The sequence below is a fragment of the Battus philenor genome, unplaced genomic scaffold (genome assembly GCF_028537555.1).
Source record: "Battus philenor isolate CCGP_79_NKW_IND1 unplaced genomic scaffold, ilBatPhil1.0.hap1 SCAF_20, whole genome shotgun sequence".
Taxonomy (NCBI): domain Eukaryota; kingdom Metazoa; phylum Arthropoda; class Insecta; order Lepidoptera; family Papilionidae; genus Battus; species Battus philenor.
The window spans coordinates 6,044,812-6,063,710 of NW_027181683.1; the positions used below are offsets into that span (position 1 = coordinate 6,044,812).

The 18,899-nt window shown below is 30.8% G+C and overlaps 1 protein-coding gene across 1 annotated transcript in view; it reads right to left on the bottom strand.

Annotated features, from left to right (window-relative positions):
• The window catches only part of MAPk-Ak2 (MAP kinase-activated protein kinase 2), a 38,601-nt gene extending 21,451 nt beyond the window's left edge, over nucleotides 1–17,150 (bottom strand). Inside the window, exon 1 of the mRNA XM_068765626.1 lies at nucleotides 16,881–17,150. Within this exon, the coding sequence (XP_068621727.1) occupies nucleotides 16,881–16,973 (93 nt within the window). The 5' untranslated portion in view covers nucleotides 16,974–17,150. The remainder of the gene's footprint in view (nucleotides 1–16,880) is intronic.
• Nucleotides 17,151–18,899: the final 1,749 nt, after the last annotated feature.

Sequence of the window (18,899 nt, forward strand, 5' to 3'; positions counted from 1 at the left end):
GTCCCTGATAGGAGCCTTTGAGCTTACTGCAAAGAGGATAAACTTTCTCAATGCTCTGCAATCACCAATTCGATTTAACTTTTAATGCCAACAAGGCAGCAATAACCTTTACAAGCTTACACTGGACTTTCCATTACATATCATTCGTCTATTATCTATTTTTATTGTAGCTTACATATAGCACAGATTCCTTAACGTTTTTTATATCACATGATTTATTGATAGCAACTTGTTGTACCACCTTGAAACAAGGTGGTGTTCATTAACCCAATAATTTGAACAAATACTGAGCCCTTCAGATGTTCATTAAAATTATTAGAGCAAACAAAGAGATACTAATTCTTTGACGCCTTCCAATTTCATAGTGCTAAAAAACTAACAAATAGGTGATAATCAAATAATATTATTTACACATTTTAGACACCGGGCAAGTATACATGGATGCGCAAAACGGATGGCCGCCGGATATGCTTTAGAATCTTCTGGCTAAGCTTAAAAGTTTCAGCCTATAGACGTTCACTGCAAAGCATAGGCTTTTCCCAAAGATATCTAGGAGAGGATATACCATAATCGCCACACTTTAAAGCGGGTCGGTGATCGCACTGTGGTATCATGGCACGCAGAGGACGTTACTACCCATTCTTTGGAGATTTGTTTGTGAGCAGTGGCAATCTTATATAAATAATGCAGTGTGATTTATATACAGGTCTCAGTCCACTACCGCTAGATTACCACTGCTCCTGTACCCCTCTGCTCCCACTGTTGCGTTATCTATTTCATTGAATAGGGGAACTACCCTATTAGATGACATAGCAGTACATGTAGTAACCGGGTGCAAAAACAAATGATGGCGAGTACGGCTTGGGTAGAAACACATTTAGTATAACAATGTGGATATTCCAGTGTTTTTGCTTCATCAAACTGGCAAACTGTAGGGCTCTCCGAACAGTAATATTGTTTCCGAGTTTATGTGTGCTGACTTGAATACTCGTCATAATATTACCAAACCATATGACCTTCTGCAAGGACAATATGATTAGTGTAACATACCAAATTTTATTGGTATAGTATATCCTTAAACAAAGTACAATAAACCGTGTGTACTAAGTGTTAGACGGTGTCGTGTTAAAGGCAAGTTACAATCCAGCCATGTAGGAAATTTTGAAACGAAATCAATCAACACCAATATTCACAGACAATGAAAGAAATCGTGAGGAAACGAGGATTTCCCATAAAATAAAATTGTTCCAAAAATTACGACAATATACACGCACATATATATATAATATATACATCATATATAAATATATATATATATATATATATATATATATTAATATATATGCGTACGTATATGTTTTTATTACATAAATATACATTTGAAAATTGTAAGAACAAAAATTAATACTTAAAATATATTTTTAAACAACAATATATAGTTATAAATACAGGATAACAAAACAGATGATTAACATGCTGTACATGAACCTACCAATTGATCCTGCTAAGCGAACGCAAAACTCAACATCCTACCCGCAAATAATTTTACTTTTATTTGTGGGTAGAAGAAATAATTTTTATAATATTGATAATTTAAAGTTCAACTATTATACTGACGACGAGCGATGTAGATGTACGAAAAACTAAACTTATAGGTTTTTGTGTGTAATAAATTAAGAAAAACCCGTTTAATCTTTCTGCGAGATAGCTTGTGTACCACTAATGAGAAAATTTCAGGACTAATACAAAATAATGCGCAATGTTTGGTTAATGTTAGATAATGAGTAGTGTAAACATGGTATCAGTTGTTAGTACATTGTTAATAAAGGTACTGGCGCCGTAACGTCGTCGAGGTGGCGCAACAAAGTATGCTATTGGTCATCGATGCAACGACAGTCACGAGAAAATTGAAAACGCCTCTCTAATTTCTCATTTGAGGTACGACAAATAATAACTTTGACAATATAATAGCATATTGTTTAGGCGCCAAAATTTACACACACAAAAAATAGTGACAGACATAAATTTCGTCTTTAAAAAGTTAAATATTTCATGTGTCATCTACTTACTTTCCTTATTTTCAAAATTAAAGATATATTAATAATTAACCTTGTAACACCATGAAAGAGTTTCAAGTTTATGGGTTTAACTTGGTTTTTTGGCTCATTTACATGGTTACGTTTAATGTTAAAAGAGCTATTATTGAGTTTCTGGCTGGCTTTTCTTAGCAGTAATTAGTGTTTCGAGCCAGTGACAGCTTAATACTTATAATGTTAAAATATTTGACAATTCAAAAGTGAATGTAAACGCTTACTTGAAAAAAGATATTGAATAACCGTTATTAGATGACTTAATTTTTACAAGTCTTTTTCTTTTATGTGTGTGTATAAAGTCTAGTATAAACTTTAGGTTTTGTATTACAATTTGAGACTTTGGGTAATGTAACAGTACTCTTCTATTTTATTAGAAGTTTACTCGAATATTTTCTTCATCGTACTACACGGTATATAAAGACAGATTGGCATGTGTATAAAATGCTTTCTCACAAAGCTTAGCTGGCGATCGCATCTGTCTCAAATACAGTTGGATAACGATAGCCCATTTTCACATTTTAATATTCCTACATTAGTTTCTCATCTTACCATCATCAATATTTCAGCCGACGTTAGGACGTCCATAGCTGGGCATTGACATCTCCCAAAGATTTCCTAGATTTCCTATAGGACTGCATGAAAGCAGCCCGCATCCAACGTCTTCGGACGACTTTAACAAAGTCCGTCTGCCCATATTATCGGTGCTAATTGTCCACAGCTTAAATAAACCGCTTGAATAATTGGATCAAAAAATATTTACTTTTTCTCTACTTCTTGGGTTTGTTAAAAGCACGTTCAAATAATTAGTATATTTATTACAACTGTTTAAATTGCTTTTCTAAAAGTATTGAATATGTATATCCTATAGAATCCCACACATTGGTATGTCATTAGTAATTTTAAATGAGTAAATATTTGTAATACCATACATAAAATAATACAAGAAAATGAGAAATGTTAACTATAAATAAGTGTCATCGATGATACGACGCGGTATTACCGGTATAAATGTTGTTATTTTGATTTAAAAGCAGTAGTAATTTATTACGAAAGATCCGCCCGCACAACGAGCAACCTTCGCAACTGGGTCAGGTACGGGAAAACCGGAGCAAATTGGAACACTATAAAACCTCTTGTTGTTTTCAAATGTGATAAAATATTATTTATTACGATAATAAAGTATTTGCGGGAAAAAATATTTATTATATTCTCTACTATCGACGTCATTAATATCCGATACAAAATGCATTAGATTTTTTTTTATCTCAAGCGAAGAAGAGAGTATATGCTTTTACAGAAATCTAAAAAAAGGCTTTGCATGTTGCTGATAAAATATGTCATTGCGAAACAACAGTTAAAGAAGTAGTTTACAGTCATTTATTTTAGTGGTTATTGGAAATTAGTGATGAGATAATGCTTTACGTAATAACAACACTGAGAAAAAAAATATTCTGTATTCCTACAGTGTTACTATCAAAAAATGCACAACATAGCTCACTGATTAGTGATATCAAGGCAAAGATGCGTCCACAAGCATCTGAGGTTTGCTGGATTGTTTTTTTTTTCATCCCAAAACGGAGTATTTTTGGATTGATTAATTTTTAAATAATTATTTTGGCGTATTCTTGAATAGAAGAAATAAGAAAAATTAATACATAAATCCATTCTAATTTTTTATAAAAATTAACATCTACTAATCACATCTGTCTCTTCCATTTGCTTATAATTTACGTTTGTTAGAGCGATATACTGTTTCGCGAATAAGGCATAGTATAGTACTTTAAGAGTATCAACCTGCAAATAACTTTTATCAGCCCGATATGAATGTTTACAGATCGTATTATTGTATTTAAGTAATGAGACGATCAAGGGTTTTACAGTATTCAAATAATTATAATTAAGAATTATATACAATAAAAATACTGAAGTATCTGCATATTTGATGAGTACATCATTACTACTTATAATGAAGAGAATAAACAATTTATGACATTAGGAGGACTGAGACTTGCAATCAGAGACCGCGTGTTCGATTCCCTGGACACAGTCTTATACAGCTCACATTTTGTGCAATAATTATATAGGGACGCCACTACTCACAAGTTTCTAGAGGATGGGCAACCTCTTTTGCTTACCATAATACCACACTGCGATCGCCAACCCGCCAGCCAAGCGTGGCGATTATGGTATAACCATTAATAGATATCTTTGGGGGTGACCTATGCCATGTAGTGGGCATCTGAGGACTGAAACGACGCGTATCAGTGACTAACAAGCCTTAATCTAGCTTACAATAATTTTCTTTATTCGGTACTTCAAACAAATTTCTCAATACATCTATGTAAAAGAAGCCATGACCTGTCCTTGGCATATAACCGGTATCGTAGTGCCGTAGTATTGATCGAACAAAATAAAGGAAAAAGAAGGAAACTTCCAAGGTTCCATGAACCATTCAATTTTACGATTCATTAGAGCAAAATACACACACCACAAACGACACTGATTGTTAGCTAATATTTTTATGTGATTTAGTTTTAATAATATGTACACAAAAATGTTGCTATATTTTTCATTTAAGATTTGTTTATTTCAAATAGGCACGCCAACAGCAATACACAGGATTACATTAGTTTCATGTAAAAAAGTACAAAATTAAATATGTTAGTTTATTATTAGCTCACACAGCCCTAGCCATAATTATACTTTTATATCTACACGTTAATAAAAAAGAAAATAACATTGAACCAAAAATAACTTTATTTAACGGTACGACTTATAAGACGCGAAGTGAGTATTAAATATTAATTACCACAAGACTGGCACAATGAAAGTTCAAAAGCAAGGCAATCTCTGACGCAACTCGCATGGTTAAAATACGTCATACACTCGTATTGATAAGTGAGGTTTAATTGAGAGTGTACTTTACATTTCATTAGAATTAAGTGCGTTTCTGCTACGTCAATGTCGCGCTTTGTTTATCACCGACTATGCTTCGAACGATTTAAACACTATACAATTCAAATATAACTTGTTATTTAATTAAACAGAAGATTGTTTGATTTTAGAAATCATAAAACAATAAAGATGTTTGCCGCGTAGAAATACCTTAACATTGTATATAATATAACGTAGAACTTCTAGTCGAAAAAAAAAAACTTTCAAACGTCGCGCATCGTGCCGCAATATAAATTAATAAATTGAAATTATAACAAATTTCCATTGTACATATTTTGTATTTGACGACAGTGGCACGTCACGTTCACTCGTCTCTCGAATTCAGCTTTCGGTGGGCCGCGAAATTCTATGAAAGATTTTAGCGTACCGTAAATGGGAAAAGGTTGTGGAGCACTGGTTTACAATACCTTGAACCTGTGGAAACCGGAAATGGCACTCGGGCAGTAGTGTAGTGCAGTTAAAAAAAAATAACCGACAAAATATTCATAGACCTAAGGTTTTGAACGGTTGTATTAGTTCTTTTAACTGTTAAGTGTAGCTAATTAGCTAATTTTTGAAATTAAGCATGTGGTATTGATGGAATCCTGTTTAAGCAATGCTTGCAAGGACCTTGACAAATAAATTAATAAAAATAATGTTACCAGGTTTATTATGTTATCGAACTGCGTGCAAAAAGCTTTAAGTTACTTAAAACACATTGTATATTTTTTGGAAAATTTATACAAGGTGTTTATATATCATATTTTTAGCGGATGTTGTAACGCTTAGTCAATTATCAGCCTTATTAAATGGTTTTACAATGACGTCATACTTATTGGTTGTATCAGCGAAAGTAGACAGGCCACATAGGAGCATAACAGATCGTAGCTGGGTCCTTAAAGATCTGAAATGGAGAGCACGGGCTGGCAATCGCAGTGAAGGACGCCGGCCACAAGGTGCAAAGATGACTCTATTAAGGTCGTGTGAAAACGCTGACTGCATGCCACTTCCAGACAGTCTTATTGAAAATGTAAGGAGAGGTCATATATCTACTAGTGGACGTTCTATGGCTGAAAAATAGTGAAATGATTGATGGTTTGAGGAACTAGGCACAACGCTATACAGTAACTTGCCATGTCCGCTTCATTACAATTTATAAAAATTACTGATAATTAATAAAAGATGAAAGAATTTATGGCAACATGTTACGCTCCTCACCCATAACCGCACAAATAACAGTGTAATTAAAACCGTGCGAGCCAATACACTAATTGTCTCATCGATCCATTCATTGCACCGACTGTAACGAGTTAATGCTGATAAAGATCGCGCCTTCCTCCGTTCCCACGTTCGCAAACAATGTGAATTTATAGAATAACCTTTTACTGTGTGGTTATATTCGAAATTTGTTAACAGTACAACTGTTTTATAATGTTAACGACCAGATGTGAGTAACTAAAGAGCATGAGTCAATACTTCGATCAAAATGAGCATTAGTAGCAAATCCTGTTACACAAGATTTTAGAACGCATACAATTATCAAACCATCATTTCGAATCATTCTAAAATTTATGTCTTTGAGTTAAATTGAAAAATACATTTGAAGCATCGAACAAAGATTGAAATGTATTCAACCATTCAGAGCAATTAATAACGTAACTCGTAATGTTTTCTGCACTAATTGAAAATCATTATAATGCCCGGCTAATAATCATAATTTGCAGAAATTCTTTTGGCACTAAAATTTGGTCAATAAACTGACAGGTGACAATTGAAATCAGTAAAAATTATATTCGAAATCGAGGAAGCGCAAACGTGTTAGCAATATCGTAAATAAGTTTATTTTTATAATTAATTATTAAGCATTGATATTTATTATTGTAACACGATTACAACCGCAAATAAAGGACATTGAAGATATCACACATCCTTTAACCACACATATTCTTATTAAATCTTTCGATGGACTTCATTAATTGTGCAGAAAGTTCCTTTTGGTAGAAAAAAATTGTCAAAGAATACTTTTGTTCTTATAATTGCTACAATGTAAATGACTTCATTGCATATAGAACACTTTAAGTTATGTGTTCGCCTGTTTATTTAATATTATTAAAAATATATAGTCTCGAGTCGTTTCCTTCGGCTACTCTCAGGTCCGTGGTAATTATCATCCGAACAGATGGTTAACTTATATTGAAGTCGATAAGAAATATTATCCATTCTACGTTGAAAACAGATTTTTTTGAGTATGCAGAAGTTGTTTTTAACGAGAAATTGATGGTGGAGGCAAGATTTCAGAAAATCTAAAAGTTAATGTGTATACACTCCAATACACAGCTCTTTTAAAACACTAGCAGTGCGCGCCTCCCAACACTCGTACTATATATCTCTGAATCATTAACGTCCGCTTTTATAAGCAGTGGGGACCATCTGACTACTTTTTCTAAAACTACCGTACATTAATAATTACTTTTAAAAATATCCACAGTTAACAAGATAACTTTAATTATTGCTAAAATAATAAAATGCTACATTACTTGTCGATATAAATATGTTTATAGTGATAATATCAGTTGTAGGTCATTGACGTTATCAAAAGCTCTAATACAATAAATACATCTTTAATCGTTGAAAAATTTAATGTTGATGATCTAGATATACACAAGGTTAAAAAGACGTCGCGAACAAATCTTTCAACAAACAATTCATGTACCGACCACATGATAGACACTATGCGCAGTCTGTACTTCTTAGAGCAAGTCACGTGTTAAGATAATTATAAAAAGCGTTGTTGAATATTTTTAATGAAGTCATCGACATTGTTTATCTAGTTGGTTAATTGCGAACATAAACAGGTATTTTTCTATAAAAATATACGTTATTAAAGTGTAACAAAAAGAAATTCTTTAGTACTTATTGGTATAAATCTTCCAAAAAGGATTTTTTTTACATAACATTGTTTAATTATTGCCAGGACAGCCTGATTTATACAGGCTAATTAGTTACAGCTGTAAAAGGTTTAAAGGGATGAGTGTATAGCTCTTTTTCTGACAATTAATATATGGTACAGCTTATCCAAAATGCTATCATTTCAGAAATTATAAATAACATCATGTTAATATAGTACGAAAAAGTATTTTCAAAATTAGGATAACTTCATTTTAAAGTTTATTATTGCTCACTATCTATCACTACAAACTTTGTACTGCCAGAAGTTAATAGCCTGTCGAAAAAAATGATATTTATGTAACATATTTATGAGTGAACACTTTAAAAAGGATAATCGGAAATAGGTGTTAAAACTGAAGCTTTTTGCTTACTAATAAATTGTATATTCACTCCTTTTACAGCTAAAACCATACAACCTGTATAGAGATTTGGTCACTTGGGTGCCACGTTGATAAAAATAAAATTACTAAAGCTTATCTAGTTAGGCTAGTCGTAGATCCAATACACTCCCTTCCATGGAGTCGTGACTAATGGAAAACGTATACAAGCAAGAAGAGTACTCGGAAAATGCGTTATCAATGCACGTGAGTCAGACACTCGTCGGGTATAAGGTCATTGGCGTTCAAAAGTTTATTTTTAGTTTGATAATCCAACAATTGCAGACGGTATGTAACGGTACTCTATACGGTTTCATTGAGCAATAACTTTTCACATCCTAAATTATTGCCAAAACTAACTCTATATTTATATAAATAGATTTTATTACACATAAAAAGAGATCTACCTGTATTATTTCAAATAACCGTATGATACACGTAATTTAGAAGTCGACAATATTCAATGTAACTGGTTATAGGTACAATTGATTTCAAGAGATAATTTTATACCTATTTCCAAACAGCCTGTGATCAAAAAAAGTGATCAATCTTAAATATGTCACAATATTTTTTCGATTAAAAAGCAACAGGTCATTAACTTCTGGCAGGACTGTGTGCTGGGACAAATAGTAAACAATAATTCATTTTTATATGTAGTAATTCGAATATTGATGTCGCTATTTTTGAAACCATAAATTTTTGGATAGGGTGTACCATACAATAATCAACAGCAAACAACTGTGTATATCAAGTTAACAATGGTACATTAAAATTTAATGTTTTTTCCACTTAACATTCTTTCACGTGTCATTTACTTTTAACGATTTAGGGAATTTATAAGATTCCAAAAATAGAGTTCATTATATAAAGCATTTATTCATTTTATATTTGTTCACATAATTTTCCTGCGTTGTAATTCTAAACACGCTAATTCTATAAATTAAGTTAATAAAACACATGGATTAAGCGCGGTTCCGTGTTTTATCATAGCCGAGAATGTCGAGGCTAATTTTTTTATATAACGCACGTAATACCCAGAAAAGATGTGAAGAAATGTGAGACAGAATTAATTGAAAAATAATAGTAGTATATAAAATGCGATGTTTTTTCAAAACAAAAATTAAAAAATACTTGTGAAAACAAGATAACACATAACTCTGGCTAAGGATGTTCCTAATTAATTATAATAATGTTTATTTTCATTAATATTAGTACAAGATTTTCATTTTTCATTGTATAAGTGACGAAAGTCTTCCCGATGAGAAACTAAATTCAATTCCTTCTTTTTTTTCATCATGACAATGAAAACTTATCACTATAAAAATAATTACGTATAAAAGTTGTAATATTTAAATTTCCGAAATGAATTATAATTTATATCGATCATAACTAGCAATACGACATACCGGGTTGATTCTGTGATATTGGTCTAAGATTATTACCATGTAAGATTAATTGGGGCAGAAGAAATGACATAGTTGTAGTGAAGCCTATTCCTGATAACGTTTTTAAACTAAAAACCTTTTCACAAAAATGTTGTTTTTCTTTATGGCATCAACAGTTTTATGATTGTGAGATGACACAAGGCGTCTGGGCGTATTAGATGTTCATCAAAAAGGATTTAGTTTGATTTTTTTTCCGACTAACTATACTTATGTATCGGTTTGGATAGGTTTACATATTTCACTATTGGGAGACCGCTTGAACAGGTCATCCATGTAGTTACTTGACCGACATAAGTTAACTTGAGATGCCATTCAAAAGAGTTTGTTTTCAATACTAACTCTCCGGTATATAGTCTGGTTATATATACATAGTAGATGACATTTTCCGTATGTTGCAAATTGAAGATTAACGAATTTATTACAGTAATCATGGTAAGCTTAAAGTGCGTAACTGACTCACCTCAGCGTGCCGCATAGGGTACGGACGTAATCGATATTTGATAAACGTTATCAGAACTCAGAATCTATTTTAACATATTGGTGTACTAAATTAACGAATTAGTTACTATATATCTCGAACAAAATAAACCAGTCAGGTTTAATGAGTAATTTAAGATATTTTTTATTATTTTATACTTCATAACATTTTAGTGCCTTCTGCAAGACAGGTAAGAAAACAAAAAAGTTTTATGTATCAACTATCCTACACTAACAATAGATGTAAAACATTGCCTAATGAATATAAACAATCCCCAGATAAAATTTTTACTAAATACTTATTCTGTTCTTGAATGCAGAGATTTCGCACAAACGCTTCCGCTATAAACACACCTTAGCCCGGACCTAATCGATTTTCAAGGTCTCCGTAAAACATTGAACTATTTTCATTGAAGCATTTTACGTGAAAATCCACAACTATCAGGAAAAGTACAATATCACATTTTTTATTTAAGTTTGAAAACATAAATCTGCCTCCAAGCGACCTGTATAATTATTAATAAAATACATACACAATAAACAAACGTTTAATTAAAATAAGATGCATAATAATATTTATTGACTAAATATTATAATACTCAAACAAAATGATTAGAAATATTTGTAGAAAATCTTTTTATTTGTTAATGTAATTTTAAATAAAGAACTGTATTTTTGAGTTCAGATATAAAACCCGTATTAAAAGCCCAGTACTTTCACAAGCTAAGGTGCACATTAAAGTGGGTAACTATCATAAAATATTAATTAGTTGCATAATTTTCTATTAAAGTATTCTATTTTGATATTAAATCAAGTGTAAAACTAATTTTTGTATAATCTTTTTATTTTCAGCCGATAGACGCTTTCTACTGAGCATAGGCCTCCCGCAAAGAACGGGCTGCCCGCATACAGTGACTTCCCTCAACCTTGACTATGTATATTTATAATAAACGTTTTTTAGTTCATTTATTTCCTCATTAATATGTAAATTTTAGCTATTTAAAATAACCAATTTTTGTAATATTGAGACACGAAAACGAAGACGTAGTAATTTACACCCCAACTAGATTGATTTTGAACACAATAAAAATCAACTATTTTTTTTCTACTTAGTGTAGCTCCCGTTGATTTTTGTCGAATTCTCAACTATTTTAAGATTTTCACTAGTAACGTCGAGTGTCACTTATTTATGACATCAAATTGCCGTTGCTGACAAAAATCAGTGATTTTATTATTATTTTCAAACACGACTAGCTAGCTAGTTAACAATGTTATATGTGAGTTACGTTACTTATATAAACAATGTAACATGCTTATTTCAAATAATGCAGGTTGCAGCGTCTTTACTGCTCGTTAAATAGAAAAATATTTTTGGTTCTGGTGAACAAATACATCTTTGTCGGTGAAATACTACTACCTTTTCGTTCGTGGATATAATTAAGAACTTTTTTTTTTATATTATACGTTTTAATTGGGAAAGTTAGTAAGTTAGTCACCAATAGGCGAGACGCGAACGCTTCTTGCTAGGTGAATATAAAAGGGCATTTCAAAAAGGTAAGCCGCTGCAACACGATGGATTCGGCGCCCGCTTGCTGAAGTTACGTCTCTAAAGAGAACTAACAATATAATTCTGTCTTTGAAATTTTAAATGAAACCATAATTATTTCTTCCCGCGAAGGTAGGTTGAGAAGAAGGTGGACAGGTGATATCAAACTGACAGCTGGCTATCTGTACTACAGAATAGCACAGGACGACAGTGGAGTGGAGAGATTAAGGACATTTCAAAAATTCGTTTTTGATTTTTTTTTTGTTTCTCGGAATAAGAGGCTATATTATTATAACTACTTCCTATTCATTTTTTTTAAATTAATTGACGATTTTTTGATTGCGAGTTAAGTGTGAATGAATTCAGATAAATATGGTCGCGGAATAAACTGCGGTTGTTAAATATTTATCGTTCCCTTATCTTGAGCAATTATTGTGACGGAATTGCGACGTAACCGCGTACCATGTACATATTTAGCAGCTACACATAACTTTCGTTTTTACTTTAAAAAAGGAGTAAAACAAGGCTTTTAACATATTCAACATATAAAATGACAGCGTCTAAAACTGTTTTTCCTTTTTTTAACTGGCTTACACAGCTTCCAAATGGCATTTATGAATTCTACGAGAGCGAGGGGGCAGGGCGCAAAGAGCGCTTAGCCTAAAACTTTTTTGAAGGTAGTTAAGTTCGAGGGCTCCCTGGGGAACTTCAAATGTGACAGTTACATACCACAATTTCACCGGATTTGATTTTTTAGGCATTAGGATAATATGACAGTAATGCTACTAACCAGAAGAAGGTAGTTTTTATTTTAAAATATTACCCCGCCAACATTTTTTGAAAATAATTATCATGTAATAAGGTAAACATATAATAAACGTCATTGTTTCAGCTTTATGAGCTCACTACGCCCACTGCAAGGCACGAGCCTCCCCCAAAAATATCTGTATGGGTATATAAAAACGGGTAAGCGATTGCAGTATGGGTTTTTGGTACGCAGAGTACGCCTTTTACGCGGTTTTTTAGTACCCATCGCCTGGAAACTTGTTTGTGAGCAGTGGCAATCTCACATAATTAATGCACAAAGTGTGATTTAATTTATCGTGTCCTGGGAAGCGAACCCGCGAACTATGATCACAAGTCTGTTCTCTATCGCTTGGCTACCGTAGTGGTAGTATACCACTTAGTAATAGAAAATACTTGCGATGAATAGTAGATTATGGTAGATTAAACATATAATTAAAGTGACACAATTCCTTTTCGTTACGAAGTACCACCTGAAGACATTTTATTTTTATGATCATTGTGAAATTTAATTTAGGTTTTACAGAAATAACACGTGATCGTCTTTTAAGAATTAACGTAAGCAAGTTTAAGAAAATAATATTGCTGTATTGAAATCCCCGAATAAAACGTTATCAAACTATCAAAGTTCATCATTTATTGTAGATTTTGTTGTTACTTTAAAACATGTTTTTTTTATATTGTTGAGACAGCTCTCATCTGCGAGAGTAATTAATTAAATTAAATAATTTGATTAAATCGACCTTCAATTAATTTTCTGTTTTCGTTACATATCTTAATTTATTACATTGCCATTTTTGTATTTAATTTTGATATATATATATATATATATATATAAGTGACAGTTGTCCCTCGCGCCCACGCCCGCTTCGCTTGGCCCGCATTCCCGCATTTTGTGGTCATTTATAACATGCAAAAAATATTTTGTTAATGATTTATACTGTGGTCTATAGTTTGAAAATATGCATCTTTTAATGAACTGCCCCCTCAATCATCTTACACGGAGAAATTTCGTAAAATTCGATTAACTGACCTATACACAGCGATAGAAGTACTCCAGATTTATCATGATGAGTCAGTAGATAGGTGAAAATCTCTTATCATCATCATGTTATCCAATAGGCGCCCACGCTAAGGTATAGACTTCCCCTAAGATCGCCACGATGGCCAGTCTTGTACTACCCGCATCCGGCTACATCTCTTGACCTTTATTATGTCACCAAGATGGGGACCTATCTGTGCAATTTCAAACAGCAGATATATAGGACTCTCGACTATATATATTTAATAACTTTTATAATCATTGTATAAAAATGTATAATCATTTTAATATGTATTTACATGATGTAAGTATAGATTGGTTCTAAAAATAACATCACATTTGTAATATCACACAAACATACCAAGTAAGGCAACGAACTTTAATGACTGATCATTGAGTTGGAACAGTTATGGCGCCGGAAAGACCTTTTTATTTATAGACTTAAATATTCTGTATTTTAAACATCAAAGTGGTTGACAAACGTCCACATGCTGCTAATTATAATGTTCAAATATAAAAGTAAATCATTAAAGTTTAAAATAATATTAGCAGAAAATATTTTTTTTTAAATAATATGTGTATTTTTAAAATAATATTTAAAAATAATATTTTCATAGGTTATTAGCTGTCCTCTGCATGCTTAGTGTTGTCTGTACTTCATATTATTATTTATAAAATCAATTCTTAGTAACTCTTAATATTCAAATCTTTTGATCAAATTTTATACCCACAAAAGCTTTAGTTTATTTTTTGTTTAATAAACATACCCTCAACCCCATTTCCATGTGACTATACGTTTCGGTTCCAGAGATATCTAGATGTGTATGTAGTACATAGCCAGAAATTGTATATATCTATCTATCTATCTATCTATATATATATATATATATATATATATATATATATATGTATGTATGTAAATACATACATACACACATACATACATATGAGGGGTCCAGACAGAAAAACTGGTTGATTTTTACCGCTTCGGCATTGAAAATTTATATACTAGATGGCAAAAGGTTGTTGATAACAAAGGTGAATCTATTGTTGATTAGAAATAAAAACTTGTTAAACATGTAGTCATGTGAATTTAACTTTTAAGCAACATTACTTTCCAGGCCCCCTAATACAAGATTTGCTCTATAAGACCTTGTTCTCCTACTGTTTTTCAATTTAAAAAAGAATACTCTATTATTATTATTCAATAAATACAAATACTATTTAGATATGGAGTACCTAACAGATATTGTTATTTATTTTTTTATTTCTTAAGCAATTAGGATAACTCAGGAAGTTGGCAAGCTCATGGACACTGATAATTAACCTTTCACTTTTAAAGCAAAAATTATTTTTTATTTGTACAGATTTTTAATTTATTTAATTAATGATTTATATTCATTTATGTGTTTCCTGTAAAAGTGAAAGGATAATTGTCAGTGTCCACATACATATATGCAAATTTAAATAAAGATGTAACATGTTTTCAGTATGATCAACTATGTTATATTAATAAAAACAATTTGCATAAAAAACAAGATGAATATAAATTTAATTATCACTTAGCTACTACTACATCTAATTGTTTTACCTATAATTTTACAAAAGATTACACAATACTAGGAATTTTATACCTTTGCATGTATATTTCAAATTGCTGAGAATTATAAATATAAGAGCTTGTATTATTTAACAATTAATTTAATAATGCCCCATAATATAATTTTTATTCTTTAAATGGATTTTCAAAAGGTAAATAACACGGCTTGCTACTAACTTAGAGTGGTAATACATTTTTATAAATTAATATCCCCAATTTGCATCTATCATTAACATCTTAAAACAACATATGTTACTTTAAAATTTTACTCGCAACTGTAAGTGAGGAGGAGATAAAGTGCTGCTTATTAATAGCTAAGTAAGAATGCTTTTATGAGTCTTGATGTTTTTCAATAATTAAGAAATTTAGGGACGTTTTATGGAGTAGCATGTCACAGGGTGCAAGAGAAACTTAGTTCATTCCGTCATCAAAAATAAGTTCAGCACTTTGTTTTTTGTTACTGTGAAGTTAGTATTATCAGATCTTTTACAAGTCTTTCTCACAGACATTAGCATTTGTCTTTATTTGTTACAATTACAATTATTATTTCCCTTTTTTGCTCTCATTTGCACATGTTTCAGCTCTATTTTCAGATTAGACACTAATAATTAGATACCACTGTTTAACTGTTTGCTTATAGTAAATGATAATTTTGTTATTATTAATTTTGTTATGTTGTAAATATGTAACCCAAAGCAGTAGCTGTTTCATTACATTATATGATGAGTCTGTCATGTTGGAGGGTTTGCATATATGCATAGGGAACTAGAACTATTTACACACAATGAAGACAAAATGTGTGAAACAAAACATTTCTCTAGAAAAAAGTTGAGATAGCGGATGTCTTTTAATTTACTGACATAAAGCTATAATGGTATCATTACACTAGAAAGGATATAACTAGTCTTTACAGCAAGCTGAATTTTTATCATTTAATATTTATGTGTATATAAATATTGTTTATATACATATATAAACAGATTATGTTATGTATATAATATTATTATATTTTTATATATATACTATTATTTTATATACATAAACATATATATTATGTTTATATATAAACCGAATATAATAACTAGTCTGGGTACAATAAATTATTGAGAAATTAACTAAGATTGAGGGATAGTCACTTAAATTTATTATTTACTAAAATTATATAAATTTAATATCTAATATATATGAAATCTAATTTAAAAATAATTGTAAAATCTACTTTGTTTTCAATTAGAGTTACCAAAAAGTTAAGTATAAGATTCAACATTTCAGGAAGATATACTTAATAAAGCGTTAGAATGATCTGCACACTATCACGAAAAAAATATATAATAACTCACAGACCAGTGACAGTAATAAAATTATGAGAAAATTATATTATCTTATATAATCTAACCATTTAGTATTTTTATCATGTAGAAAAAAATGACATTGGTATTTTAGCAACTAAAGTCCTTGTCGGCTAAAGTTGTATAGTCAATCGCGACATCTCCGTAAAAAAAAAACTTACGCACGGGCTAATTTTGATCTTTACGTCATACTTGTAAACAATGTGCAATTTTTGAAGAAACTTTTTTAAAATAATCTTAAACGATGCATATTCGTAAACATACCTTTCCATTGATCCCAAGGCCGAGAACTGTGTTAGAAATATCGTAATCATCAGTTATTGGCGTCGTTTTCGGTGTTCTAGCGATGTTATTCATTTTTGTGTGGTGCACTGATTTAAACTGAACATACGTAGTTAAACAAAACGTCACAAAGACACTTTTTGGGTGGTCTCACAATTTTATGCAAAAGTTTAAACACGATCAGTCTGTATCACAAAAATATATTTTATAACGATATCTAATTCTACACGGGTGACAAATCTGTATACAAGTTCAAAGAATTGAAAGAGCAATGATGCCAACTGCTTACCCTATCGACTAACGAGAATCTCGATGACTAATCGATGTGTTCTTTAATCGATATTTTTCATTCGGTACATTGTTTAAAATACAAAATAAAATTTAATATTTCATACATTATCAGATTATTAAGATATCTATATTTAAGTATTTTAATCGTAATTATTCTTTTATCTAAACTGTTACTATATTCGCCGAATAGAGTTAGTACCAGAAAATACAACTTATGTCATTAGTTCACAAGGAGCCAAGAATGAAGTTAGCGGTTTAAAATGTCAATTTATACCTATCATTCGTACAATAATGATGTATTAGTTTGCTTGATGACTTGGAGTGTTTAATACTGATTTCTATTTGCCTTTCCTATTTCTATAAACTTGTACTACTTAGAAACAATGATAGAAAATTTTATTATAAATGTCAGATACTGACAGTCAACAGATAATAATTAATTTTAGAATTATTTAACAATATTTTAGTACTTAATCCTTATATACTATATGTATGTTGCAGCCCCTTGAACTATTGAGCGTAGGTCATCCATATATTTTAAACATATAATTTGCACCCTACAACTTAACCAGATAATATTCTTCTTTATATAATATTGTCTGTATTGATGAAAGTGATTAAGCAAGTTACGGTATTGGTGACATTTACTGTAAGACAAATTAATATTTTAAAATTAATCGCATAATAGTAGCGAAATATTAATTCCAGACATAGATATAACATTTTACATAAGAAGTAAATTTTAGTAATCACGATTTCCTGGTTAACTGGTTAAAAAATTAAATTAATGATCGAATAATAAAACTTTTTATATTAAACTCGGTTTTTACATGAATTAAATGTAATTGGATATTCTTGGATTACGCTCTTATATAAATTATTTATATATAGTAACATTTACAATATAATCACTGATACATGTAATAAAATATTTAAAAAAATTTTTGGAAACTTGCAAAATTGTCTTTTGTAACAATGCTGTTTTTATATTACTATTAATTTATATTACTACTAAAAGGTTATATTTAAAGTGAACGTTTTAGTTTTTTGCATGAACGTCAGTTTAGGTGACAAGAGAAAGCTTAAAAAGTTATTAGTTTATAAAATGAAAATAAGTACACTTGTTTTAAAATGGTTCATTGAAATTTGTATATTTATTGAATTCAAAATGTTAATATTAGTTTCTCATTGTTTAGAAGTCAATTTATCCAAATATAACAAACTTTGCTTTCTTATTTTACATGTTTTATCATACTATAGCATAACATTAATTTCGGTAACTATTACTTTTCACATGTAATAATCTATAACGCCTCTATGAAAAAAATAGCAATTATTTATATCAAAACAATATGAATTTCAAATAAAAAGTTGCAAAACCTACTTAGTAGAAAATTGGTAAAACTATTACGAATTGTCGCAAAACACGCGATTTTTCGGACCCATGGTTAGTGCAATTAAATGTATTAAACCTCTGCCAACGCATTGTCGCTATGCTGTTTTACTTTTTTATGACAGATTATGTCAAGATGGAAAATGCATGAAGACCGAATTTTATATTGAAGGACGAAATGTTATTCGGAAGGACGAAATGTTATTCGGAAAGACCGATTTTTATTAGGGGAGGGGGAAATAGCATTTTTCAGGATAAAGAGTACAAGCGTTGATGAGGCTTATGTTGGCGCACGGAGTATACACGTGCAATGGAGA